General features: G+C 44.8%; 1 protein-coding gene across 1 annotated transcript in view; it reads right to left on the bottom strand.

Moving 5' to 3' along the window:
- The window catches only part of TMEM94 (transmembrane protein 94), a 50,545-nt gene extending 41,098 nt beyond the window's left edge, over positions 1–9,447 (bottom strand). Inside the window, exons 1-2 of the mRNA XM_048324056.1 lie at positions 9,364–9,447; positions 1,389–1,515 (exon numbers count right to left, since the gene is read on the bottom strand). Coding sequence (XP_048180013.1) covers positions 1,389–1,412 — 24 coding nt within the window. The 5' untranslated portion in view covers positions 1,413–1,515; positions 9,364–9,447. The remainder of the gene's footprint in view (positions 1–1,388; positions 1,516–9,363) is intronic.
- Positions 9,448–12,259: the final 2,812 nt, after the last annotated feature.

Raw genomic sequence — 12,259 nt, 5'->3', positions numbered from 1 at the left:
AGGCACCTTAAAGATCCTCTAGTTTCAAGTCCCCTGCCATGGGGTTGCTAACAGGAATAAAATCATTGTCTTTCCTCAGAATCCAATCAAAATTAGTTACAAAATGCAGCTCTATGTACCTATGATTTTTTTTAATTCCTATTGAAAAGATTGTGGTGATCTCTTGCCTTCATTTTTAACTCCCATTCAGAAAGGAAGGAGAAAAAATTTCAGGAAGTCAGGAGAGGAGGTTAGGGCTTGAGAACACCATGACTCCCCCTGTAACCTCCTTGTCAGGACACTTTCCTAATAGGCCTTTTAAAGGTCTATTACAATAGCATCCATGCTGCTGCCTGTCCAGCAATTTGATATGATCTTCCTGCTTTGTACAGTGGAGAATGTCATATGAGAAAGATGAACCAAAGATAGTGACCTACAGTGAAAGTGCCCCCACTATGCCCTGCTCTCTGTGGTGCTCTCAGATCCTACACAGAACACACCCCTGCACAGAGTGGTAAGTGCATCATCTCTTAAAATGATCAATACCAGATTAGCCCATGATGTCATTAACAAGAGAATAAGCAGATAATTGTCCTCATCGGAATGTTAACTCCATGGTAATAAAGCAGTTTGATATAAAGTAACATAGGTCAAACATGTCCTCTGAGCACTCCAGCACCAAGAGGTTCGGGCAGGAGTGAGCCCAGGCTTTCCTGGCCTAGCACAGCTCAGAGCAGAAACCCAGCAAAGAAGCAGTTAAGTAAGCAAGTGGCACAGCTGATGTGAAAAACTGACCTTTAAAAGTCACTTACACTGCTGTAGTATCTTTTAGAGCTGATCTGAGTCTAGGTGAGTCCCTAACAGGTACTTTGCGCTAATGAACAAAACCACTTCTCACTGCTGCAAACAAAACAGCAAGGAAGGGATGCATGGAGAAAACAGAGACAGCCAACAGAGGAAAGCTCACAGTGTGGTGGGGAAAGGGACACCAGACGGAAAAGCCAAGAGTGCTCTCTCACCAGAGCTGGCTGAGACCCCAAGTTACCACCAGCAAAACTGGACTCAGATGATTTATTTAAAAAATCTTCCCAGTGAATTCAGCCTCTCAAGTAAAGCAGAGTTGAGTGTCCATGGGAATGGAGCCCCAGCTTAGAGCTTGAGAGACACAGCAGATGTGACACTGGACACCCCACCTGTGCTGTTCCACCATGGCTGCCTCAGTCCCAGCCTGCAAACGATTTCCTGGCTGATACAGGGATGTGAAGGTGACAGAACTCTCAACTTCTATACTAACCATGGATTATACCACTACATCATAATGCCACCTGGTGAATCTTGACCCAAAATAATAAAGACATTTAAAAGGACTCAACACTTAAGTTGGGTGTGACTGTTATCAGCCAACCTACCTGACACTTCTCCTTGAGGTCCATGGCTGTGCAGTTCTGTAAGCATGTCCAGCAAAAGGGGACTGCTCCTCAGGGGAGAATGTCTCCTAGGTAGAGAAGAGCTTGGCTACATTTACCACATCACCATCTGTAGAAACAGAAAGGGAAGCAGTCAAGTCTCCCACATCACTTCCTTTAGGATAAAGAAAGTGATGAAATTCACAAAATTCAAATTACAGAATTGGTATTTAAAAGAAGGAGAACTAGAGAGATGAAAGTCCTCCTAAATAGTACGTCAACCCACCCTGTAACTCGGAAGTTAAGCCAGCTTAACTCTCCCCAAAATCTGGCATCCATAGATGAATTAAGTTCCCTGCAGTGCAGAGTAAGAGTATATCATAGTCCTGACAGGCTTTTGGGCAAGCCTCCAAAAACAGGCTGATAAAGCCTGGATTCCACCAGGTGTTGGAGCAAGCTGTCACCCACTGCTATTTGTCTTGTTAATCTTATCTATCAGAAGCTTTGTCCAGCTATTCTCTAATGGAGCCAGCAGTGATTCTTCCATTTGCTGAACATCACATCCAACCTTAGACAAGGTGCTGGGCTGAGCATGGATCTGATAACCAGTAAGTAGGCCGGAAGTCCTAAAAACAATTCCAGATGACCTCAGATCTAGGCCTTTTCTCTTTTTAGCAAAACTGGGACTCTAACAGAATTGAGGTAGTGCGCAGCTCTGGAATTCACATCCTTCTTCTAGCTAACCCTCCTCTACCTCCCATGGCACAAATTTGTTCTCCTTTCATAAAATGTCTTTTCTGATTAAAACAAAGGATCTGTGTACATTGCTCCAGAGGACTCTCTCACATATAAACACAACATGATCCTGTAAGATTATGCTATGATTGTCTTGGGAAACTCTTTCTGTTGGTTAGTAATTCTTGGTTCTATCTTTTAATATCACACAGAAGCTCAGGGCTTGGACATATCCTTCTCCTAAATCCAAATAAACAAGGAAGCAGCTAGATATGCAAATCAACCCAAACCACCCACACATCTCATAGATACAAAGAGACTGGCCTTTGTCAGCTGGGATTTACTACCCTGGTTTATACAACAGTGCCTTCTTCAAAGAAGGATTGTGGAGAGCCCGTCCTTGTGGCAGTCACCTACAGCACTGCTCTGACAATGCTGCACAAGGAAAACAAAAGGCATCCAAAGCTTACTCAGAAAGCCACTCTGTCCCACTCTGCAGAGTTAGATTTCAGTATTTCCTCTCCTGCAGGCAATCCTGCACCTGCATTCTGGGGGGGGGAAGCAGCAGGCATTCAATATTCAGAGTGATGGTTATCAAAGACCTGCCTGCAGAACCACAACCAGCACCTGCAAGTGCCATTTTTTGGCTGCCGGGCTGGTTGGCATGAGCCACCAGTCTGGACTCTGCCCTATTTTTCTGTTCTGTGACCCTTTCAATGTGCACACAACGAGGGAATAAAGTTATTTTCAGTCACTTCATATCCCTGCCAGGCCAATTAGCAACTGCAAAGAGAAGATCAGACAAAGTTACTGGAGTGAAGCTGACAAAGAGCTCCCAGCAAAGGGCTGGGAGTGGGAAGGAGGAAAAAGTACTTTTGTGTGTTTGCACACAGCAGTTTAGAGCCTTAGTATCTTGCCTTTGAGAACGACTTCAGTATAAGGGAAGGCAAGACAAGATGATTTTAAGGAGAAAATGGTCACTAACAATAAAAGGACTAAGATAAATCCATGATTTTTCTTTTTAGTCCCCTCCGAGAGAAGATTTGTTAGTTGATCTACTGAAAGACTTATGCACCATGCTCTCACTTGTTCAAACAAAACTAAGAGCCTGAATTTCTCTCTGGTTCTGGATTTCAAAAGCATCCAGCAGGAGTGGGTGGCTCTGGCTGGAGGGCAGGGGGATGAGCTGGGCAGGCGGCAGGATTTCTGCACTGCCCTCAGTGACATTCTGGTTCTGGCAGCAAACTGAAATGTGATCCCGAATGCAAAACACGCCATTCCTTAAAGTTCACAGCACATCATCTGCATGCTTAGGAACACACCCTGGAGTCCTTCAGTGCTAGGAAGCAGGAAACACGCCAAGGGTGTTAAAAATATAAAGGATTGTTTGGAAAGAGTGAATATTCCCTGTTTAGAGAAATTCAGAAGCTGTTATAATGGACAATATAATGAGCTTGTGAAAATAATCCGTGGTGCACAAAGCACTGCTTCATCATCATACATGTTCAGGGCTTCTCCAAAATTTGAACACACTGACCAACCCAGAAGCAGTTTAGTTTTTCTCACATCCCAAATTTAAGGTATCAGCAACGGTAGATTGTAGACATTTCACACACAGAAAGCAAGAAGGCAAGTCTTCCCTGTGCCAATCCAGACACACAGAACAAGGAGAACATTTAATTTTCCAACGTTTAAAAAAGGATTGTCATTTAGAACCAAAAATTCCAAACACAGCTAGTCCCAGATAGGTTGGGATATCTTAGTTTTGGGTTAACTGAAACCAATAGCAAAGACAGGCTAGGATGATGAACCAACTTCCCTCAATTTCTGCACTTGGACTGGCACTGGAGCCATAGAAGATGTGATTTGCATGCTTTCTTTTAAATGCAGAATTTCTCAAAACAAAACTGCAAGAATTTTGTCATTCCAACTAAACACCTCACATGCATTATAGAGATCTTGAAAACACTCAGGAAACAGCTCCACACACTGAGGCTGCAGCAATTTAATAAATTCTGGAGGCAGCCTGTAGATCTGCAGAGCTGTGCATCCACTCGCTCCTGACCCTGCACTGTCCTTGTGTGCTCCCCTCCCAGATTCCTCTGTTTCAGGGACTCCTGCAATTTCCACCTCCAGACACGTCTCTGATCATCCCTACCCTGCTGCAGGGACTCTCCACACTCTGGACTCACCCTAGTTTTGTGCACTGCTATTCCACACTGGAATATCTGCTTCCTTCTGCCCTCCCTGTTCTTATCTCTCTTCTGTCTGCCCAGGCAATTAGTCACGTCGACATGTTACACTCTGCAGGACAGAAATGAAGTGGGGCTGCTTTGCTGGGACATGTTGGAGGGTGTTAAATATTCAGCCACAGACTATCAGAGATGCTTGAAGCTGTGGCTGCACTAATCAGACACCACGTGCTCCCAGTGCAGCCAGTTTACCCCTTCCACTTTCCTACACTCCATTCTCCTCAGCATTTTCAAGCCTAGAGCAGTTTGTGAAACTTGGGAATGGCTGGATGTGGTGTTCAAGTGTCATCATGTTGCATTCAGCCTGAGAAATATTTCCAAATCGTTGGGTAAGAGTGAAACCCAGGATAGGGTTCACCAAATAATCCAACACTAACAGCAAGCCAACTGTCTGGAAGTCCTGTATGCCAAAAACAGCCAATGGTTATCCCACAGCTAGGGGGAGAGGTCTGCAATCCACTTTAGAATATCTCTATTTTATACAACTGAGTGAGTTTGGTGCCTGGGTTGCCATGTGTGACTGATATCCTTTTCAAATTGAAAAATACATCCATATCTCCCCCTGCAACTTGTTTCTGTTTGGATATGCCCTGAGCAAAGAGCAAGTCTTGTAGCTTGATCTGAGTATCAACAAGTATTTGAAACATCCCTCTGGACAGCAGAACTTTGCAAGGGTCCTTTCACCCTTTTCTTTACCAGATCATCTCTTGAATAGCAATGTGTTATGCAGCCAGTGTATTTAAATAGGTAAAAAATACCATGGCTCAGATTTTCTTTTGAAATCCAAGGATTTCAAATCACTTAACCATCAGTGTGAGATAGCAGAGTTGAATTTTAATAAAAAACTATACAGCATGATATATTACTTACTGAATTTATAAAACAACTAGCAAACAGAAAGATCAGGTAATTATAGAACCTACAGACAGTTGGCAAGAAAAGTACGTTTCAGAAGCTGCTGTCTTTAGGGAGAAAAATAAATCAACCTAATGATACTATTTTCCCTAAAGTGTTCAATCACTGATGCTTTCATGTTATTTACTGAAAATTCCCAACACAGATTACTCTATGAAAAATGATGGGGAGCATGAACATTTCTCGCTGCCAAAAGTGAATTCCTCAAGAACAGAAGCCTGATCTGTCACCAAGAATAGAAACACGGGGGAACAGATAATAACCAAAAAAAGCAGCTGCCTTGGAGAAAATGGCTTCGATTTGAGCTGATTGTTTTGATATCAGCAGAACCATACGGTCTTCCTACTCATGAGGAGCTGATGTCTGCCTGATAATTTGCAACATTTGCTGATACATGGCCTTCCAAAGGTGCATCAAGTGATACTGTCAATTGCTTTGAGACCCACCGAGAGCACGGAATAATTACAGCAAGGGAGCTGGCAGCCACGCTTCTTGGCTTCACTGTCTGTCTGTGAAAAAGACTTGTCAGAATTTGGGCCAGCTAAACATTCTCTGCCTCAATAACCCCAGATTGTAGATAGGAATATGTGTATCTGCTTCAGAGGGAGACTGTGAAGTAAATTTATTAGTATCTGTAAAGTGAGATCCTCTGAAATACTGCTGTATATGTGCTAAGTATTATCAACTCAGTAGCAGTCAAATATCTCATTTGAGCCTGGCTGTGAAGAATCAGGAGCTGATTTCACACAGGCTCTGCTTCCCTTCCTAAATGACAGGAATCAGAGAGAGGTCTATCTACACTGAATCACAAACAGGATTAAACTTGAAATGAAAACTTAAGAGTTTGTCTTCAACTGACAAGTGTCTCTTGGAGGTGAAACTACTTTTTGTTTAAACCTTACTTGCAGAGAGTTTTCTAATAAAAAATATCTGACTCTTTCCTTCTTTCTTCAGCACATTCAGGACTTGCACATTGGACTGTTACAAAAGAGAGACATTGCTCAAAACGAAACCTGAGCAACAAAGAGGGAGAAGGGGAGTAGGGAATGGCTTTGGCACACTTTTAAGAGTCAGACCTTTGGTTTACTTACAAGATAAGATTGATAAAACAAGATGTTCCACAAGTGAAAGAACACTTTTATTTTTGTTTTCATTTCATTCTGGTGAGCTGAGAAGCAATTATCAGAAGAAATATGATCAAAAGAATTATAAAGCTAGTTTAGTCTACCTTATTGTTTCCACAGGGGCTGATACTGTCTCAAATTAAGGTATTGTAAATCTGAAAAGTATTTGCTGTGTTCATTTTTCTTTACTTGGTTAAAAAGAAAAAAGAGTGTTTGGGAATTAAAGGATTGCTTTATTTTTTCTGCTTCAGGTACTGCCCGCCACAGAAAGACACAGCATGTACAGAGTCCGGATCAAAGTGAAATATGCAACAAAAGGCACAATTCTGAAAGGTGGAAGGGCCCTTCCACCTTCTGCAGAGAGATGAGACGTTGTTGTGGCATGATGCCTTGAATAGAAATTTTTACAGCAAATCTATGGAAGAATTCACTGCAAAAGTGACAGCTGCCATTCATCATAATGATATTAGTTATTATGGTAACCAGGATTGTATAACTACCTCCATCTAAAAAGAAGTAATCCTGAAATGTTAGAAAACCACAGAAAGACAATGGCCCAAAATAAAATTTAAAAAGCTTGCACTGTAATTATAGAACCTTTTAACAAATAATGTTTGCTGATATACACTGACTCAGAGACAAAAGCGCAGCTTTTCCTCTTAAATCTAGATTATAAATAAAGGTGTTGTATTCATAGTTTATAGTAAATCTAGGTAAAAAAGCATTCCTACACCAGTGTTTGCCATTTAGAGATATTTGATAAACATTGTGCCAATGGGAAGGTGTTCTCTGGGAGTTCCCCAGAGCAGACTCAGCAGCTGAAGGCCATTCAGACCAAGCTCAAACACCCACTCCAAGCACAGCACAGCCCTTACCTAGAAAAGGCACTGAGCAGCTCACAGATTGTGTATTTTGCTATTCTCACAAGCCCCATGAAAGTTTTATGATGAACATGTGTAGGATGAGCCATGCCTAGAAATAGGGCAGTGAGCTGCCTCACTCTACTACGAAAGTAGAAAGGAAACCAGAGCTCTCTGCAGCTCCTGAAGAACTTTCCCCCAGTCTTCACTCAAGAGTATTCCAGAGATCCAAACTGCCCTATTTAGTGTTCAAACAGTCCCATACATTATCACAGATGTGAACCCAACCAACCCAATGCAAACCCTGCTCCCACAGGTCCAAGTGCAGGACAATGCTGCCCAAGCCCAGGCAGGTCACTCTCTTTGGCCAACTCAACCAAAGGATTTGTCTTTTGGCCAACCCCCCATGGCCCCTGGCCCTGCTCCTGGCCAGTCCCAGCCAGCCACAGGGGGACAAAAACCCTCCCAACCCACACCTTCTCAGGGTTGTATCTCTGCCTGGAGTAGGTTGGTCTCTTGAGTACTTGCAGTGGCTTCCAGCACCTAATTTGGGTAGGGCTCTGACAGATCAAGCTGTAAACAGAGCTGTAATGTGAAGATTAGAGGACAAAGGCTTGTTTTCTTGCTTCCACCTGTGGCACCAATAATAATTTGTTTGGTGACCAAGGCTAGAAGCACTAATATCTTAATCCTCTCATGACATAAAAAATGTTGGCAAGGTGTTTGTTTAAAAGGTCATGGTTAAAAAGAATATTATGTAAATTTTTTTCAATAAGCTTGAGTAAAAGATAGGAAATATAAACCACTTCTCAAAAGAACAAAACATATCTTGCATAAAACCAGCATGATGTAGCTAGTTCTATGTATGCCTATATTAGGCAGGCTTCTTGGGAAATAAATTTAGTTTGCTTGCTAGGGTATTTAAATTTTACTATATCTGAGCAAGCCCTGTAGATTAATGCAGTACAGCAGCTGTTAAGTAACTGTTTATATAGAAACCTGCATTTCTAAGTAACCTCAAGTGTTTCATGGAGCTCGTGTACTACTATTCCATTGTGTCCCATTGTGTGTGAGCTGTCTGTTCAGCTAGGAAGTTTATTCTACAATTGCTGGGGGAAATTATAGGATTTTAGAGAAGCAGGCCTTAGTAGGTTCCTTTTCTGAGAAAACATGAACATATCTACGACTTGGCAGCTGCCTCAGGAAGATGGATGGGTGCTTATGCTCTCTGCTACTACCTTAGTAACTTCTAAGACTGGTAAGGCTAACTTAAGGAAATTCTTCCGAGGCACAAGAGTTCCTATGAAAACTCAGTGAGTGTTAAATGTGTAACTAAAACACTCTCCACTCCTGTCTATGGGTTTTCTCTTCCTATCTTCTGGATAGATAGTATCATCTAAGACAAACTTCTTGTGCTTTATGTAATGGGATTTTTTAAAGGGATTTCTTAGGCTTTTCCTTATCAATAACGGCCTGTGTTACCCTGATAGGGGAAAGCTCCCAAACGGACAAACAGAAGGAACTGCATGGATCACAGCTTTTGAAAGTAGAACAGGTGGACGTCTGGGGCAAAACGAAGTGTGCCATGAACTTCTGCTGATCAGAACACTGCGATGACGTAGGCACAGGAGCGAAGCGATATGAAAGAACCGGCTGGAAAGGGTCTGGAAAAACTCCTAAAGGCCAGAATGTGGGACCAGACACTAAACCTTTACGCGGAGTATGACACTGCGGCTACCCGAAGCGCACCCTCGGCTGATGGGCACCCCCTGGCCTGGCTCCGAGCCCGGTGCCCCGGGGGATGCTCCGTGGCGCCGCGAGCCGGAGCCGGTCCCGCAGCTGTGGGAGAAGCCCCGCCAGTGCGCTGAGCCGCCAACACGTGTTTGGACCGCCTTTTGTGTGTCCTTTTCTAATTTCCTCTCCCTCCTAAGCCGCTGGCTAACGCTCCGGCGAACTGCGAGCAGCGGGGCCGCGGGGCTGCGGGACCGCCGCGGGCTCTGCCTCGGGCCTCCTCAGCCGAGGTGGGGGCCCCCGGCCGCGCTCCCCGGCGGGCCACAGCCCGGCCCTGCCCCGCCGCCCGGCCCGTACTCACCCGCCGCGCCGGGAGCTGCCGGCGGGGCCGCTCGCCCGCCGCGCCGCCGTGGCCGCCATCACGGTCACTGGCAGGCGGGACGCCCCGGCGCCGGGGGCCCGCGGGGGCGCTTCGGGGCCGCCGCAAGAAGCCGCTGTCTGGTTGGTGCGAGCCCGCGCGGCCGCCCGCACGCCGCGCGCTGATTGGCTGGGCCGCGGTGGCGCGCGAAGCCGGGCGCCCGCCCTGGCGGCAGGTCGGGGCGAGCCGTGAGGGGAGGCGGAGGGGAAAGGGCGGCGGCGCTGAGGGGCGGCGGACGGAGCGGAGACCCCGGGCAAGGGTTGCCCTAAGGCTGCTGGAGGGACGTCGTGGGGACGGTGGTGAGGGGCAGTGAAGTGACTCTGGGGTGAAGGGAACGGAGGAGGGCATGGAGGGAGCCCGAAGGCGGTCCGTGGCCCGAGGCTCCGTGCCCTCGTCAATGGCACGCCGTGGTGGGTGCCCCAGGGAGGGGGATGAGGGAGACCTTAGGGGAGTCCCTTTCCCGGGGCTGTGCTGCTGCAGGAGGAGGGTGACACCTGCAAGAGGAGGGTGACACCTGCAGATCTGCTTCTGAAAAGCCACTTTTCCGTAGAGAACCAGCAGACTGGCAGTCTAGGGAGCCATGAGTTGAAGTCACGCAGGGTGCCAGGTGCACAGGAAACCGTGGCAGGGACGATCACACAAACCTACCCAGCCGGTAATCTTAACGTGAAATCTAAGCCTCTGCCGAATCTGGAAAGGAAGTTAAAGGTGTGACACAGATGCCCCACTGCTGTCCTTTGCCTGCAGACATTTGGGGGTTGACTTCTGCATTCGTAGTGGACTGGATAAATTGAAAAGATGTGTGTCCGTCAATTTTAATTCCTTTCCTATTCCTGTAATTTATTGCAGAGCTTGGGTTATCCCGAGTTGTGATGTGGCAGTTCCCACGTGCGGTATTTTGTTACAAAACTCATGTTGACTAGCTTGCTAAACTACAAATACCAAAGCCTGGTGCAGTTGTTTGCAATTTTGTACAAAGAGCTTCAGCTCTGCATTGTTTTCCCTGCAGATGCAGATAAGAATGTAACATTTTAGGAGTGCTCTCCATACTCCTTTGAGACAGTTTACTTTGACAGTGTCTGGATACACACAGTGCAGGATTCTACAGGTGTGATTTCAGCTCTTTTAAATACAATTTTAATGAGGATAATCAAGGCCACCAAATTCCTGGATTTCCTGAGCTTGTCACTCAGAATCAGATAACAAAAACCCCCACAACACCTGATGCTGAAAGTGGTTTTGGTGACTTAGAAGGAAACAAAACGGCAGCTCTGGGGAATTGATGGTGTAATTTAGAGACAGTACAAGGAAGGAAAAGGAGATAAATGTCCTACTTCAATTGCAGTAACACAAAATCATGAGTTGTGCTTAGTGCTGCACAGGCATCTCATTAGTTCCTCTTTAGACTGTTCCACCCTAATAAAATCTACTTAATTAGTTGAAGGTTTTAAATAAAAGGTCAGAGTAAAGATACGTCTTGAACAGAGGTCTAGATTCTGGGTTATTTTGCCTCTGACATGAATTCCCTGTGGATCTTAAACAAGCCCCTAAAAAACCCTGTTTTCACTCACAAGTATACTGTGTATAGAATTTCTGTCAGTGAAATGTGCACTTACAGGGGAGGCAGGCTGGAACTTTAACCTGTTGGTGCCTTTATTTCCTCCTTGGTAAACCTGATCTAACTGCTCACCTCAGGGACCTCGTGCTTGCAGAGTGTTGAGAATAAATGAGAAACATCAAAATGCATTGTTACAGGGGTGGTTGGAGGAGCAGAAACACTCTTGAATTGGCCAGTGTTTCTACAGATTCAGAAACAGGACAGGTATCCAAGAGCACTTTTCCCATGTATTTTAGGAGTGGATGACAAAGGGAAACTTGAGGAAAATGCTGTGAAGCACTCAAGAGGCACTAAACTGGTGTGATTTTTGGACCGGAGAACTTTGCTGTAAAGACCTGTTCCACAGGACAGTGCTCAAATCATCATCCTCTCTATTTTTTAATATTACAGAATTGTCAGTGAATGGTAAAGCTAGCTAATGTTAGCTCTGGGTGTTTGTAGTAATGTAATATTTTGGTATGGAAAAAACCACAAATCAGTCAATTTTGCCTGCAAATTAAGATCACTTCCCATACTTGCTTCTAAATAGCTATCAAAACTATTCCTTGAGTGCCTTTTTTCTCCACATCCTTGTATTTCTTGGAATTGTGTAAAGGCCTCCTGTATCATTTTGGAAAGTGAGCTTACAGAAATGAAACAATGCAAACCCATGTGGGTAGTCTGAAAAAGCTTCATTTCATGCTCTCCATGTCTCAGCGCAGGGATCTGCTGGCTCCTCCTGGGGCCACAACATATGGGCAGAGTCAGGGCTCAGTTTGCCGTGAGCTTCCGCCTGGAACAGCTTGTGGAGCCCGGCAGATCCACGGGAACTATTTGACCTCCCTGCATGTGCCTTTCAGTCGGTCCTCACCAGGGTGGCTGCTGCGGGTAGAGCAGACATGAGAATTTCAGTAGGACCACTTTAAAGCAGGTATTGTATGCAAAAAAACCCCAAACCTTTCTTTGACTTTTTTTTTTTTAGTTAAGCTCTCTGACAAAGTGTTGAAGTTGCATTTTAATCAGTATTTGACAAGTAGAGTTTCTGAACAGTAGTGCAAAATAATTTAAATATAACTAAATCAGTGAGAAAATTTTGTATTGTTTAGAACAGGCAGTTGCTGTTTGTCTGATTCCCCCACCCCTTTGCATATTTCATGACAGATGCTAAGAAATGACTATATTTATAATGTGTGTAATGGAAAAAGGAATTGAAAGGGGAAGATTGATACAAAAGCTGCCTGA

Source organism: Corvus hawaiiensis, chromosome 19, assembly GCF_020740725.1.
Source record: "Corvus hawaiiensis isolate bCorHaw1 chromosome 19, bCorHaw1.pri.cur, whole genome shotgun sequence".
Lineage (NCBI taxonomy): Eukaryota > Metazoa > Chordata > Aves > Passeriformes > Corvidae > Corvus > Corvus hawaiiensis.
The sequence above is the reverse complement of the archived record's forward strand: the minus strand, read 5'-3'. Positions and strand labels throughout refer to the sequence as shown.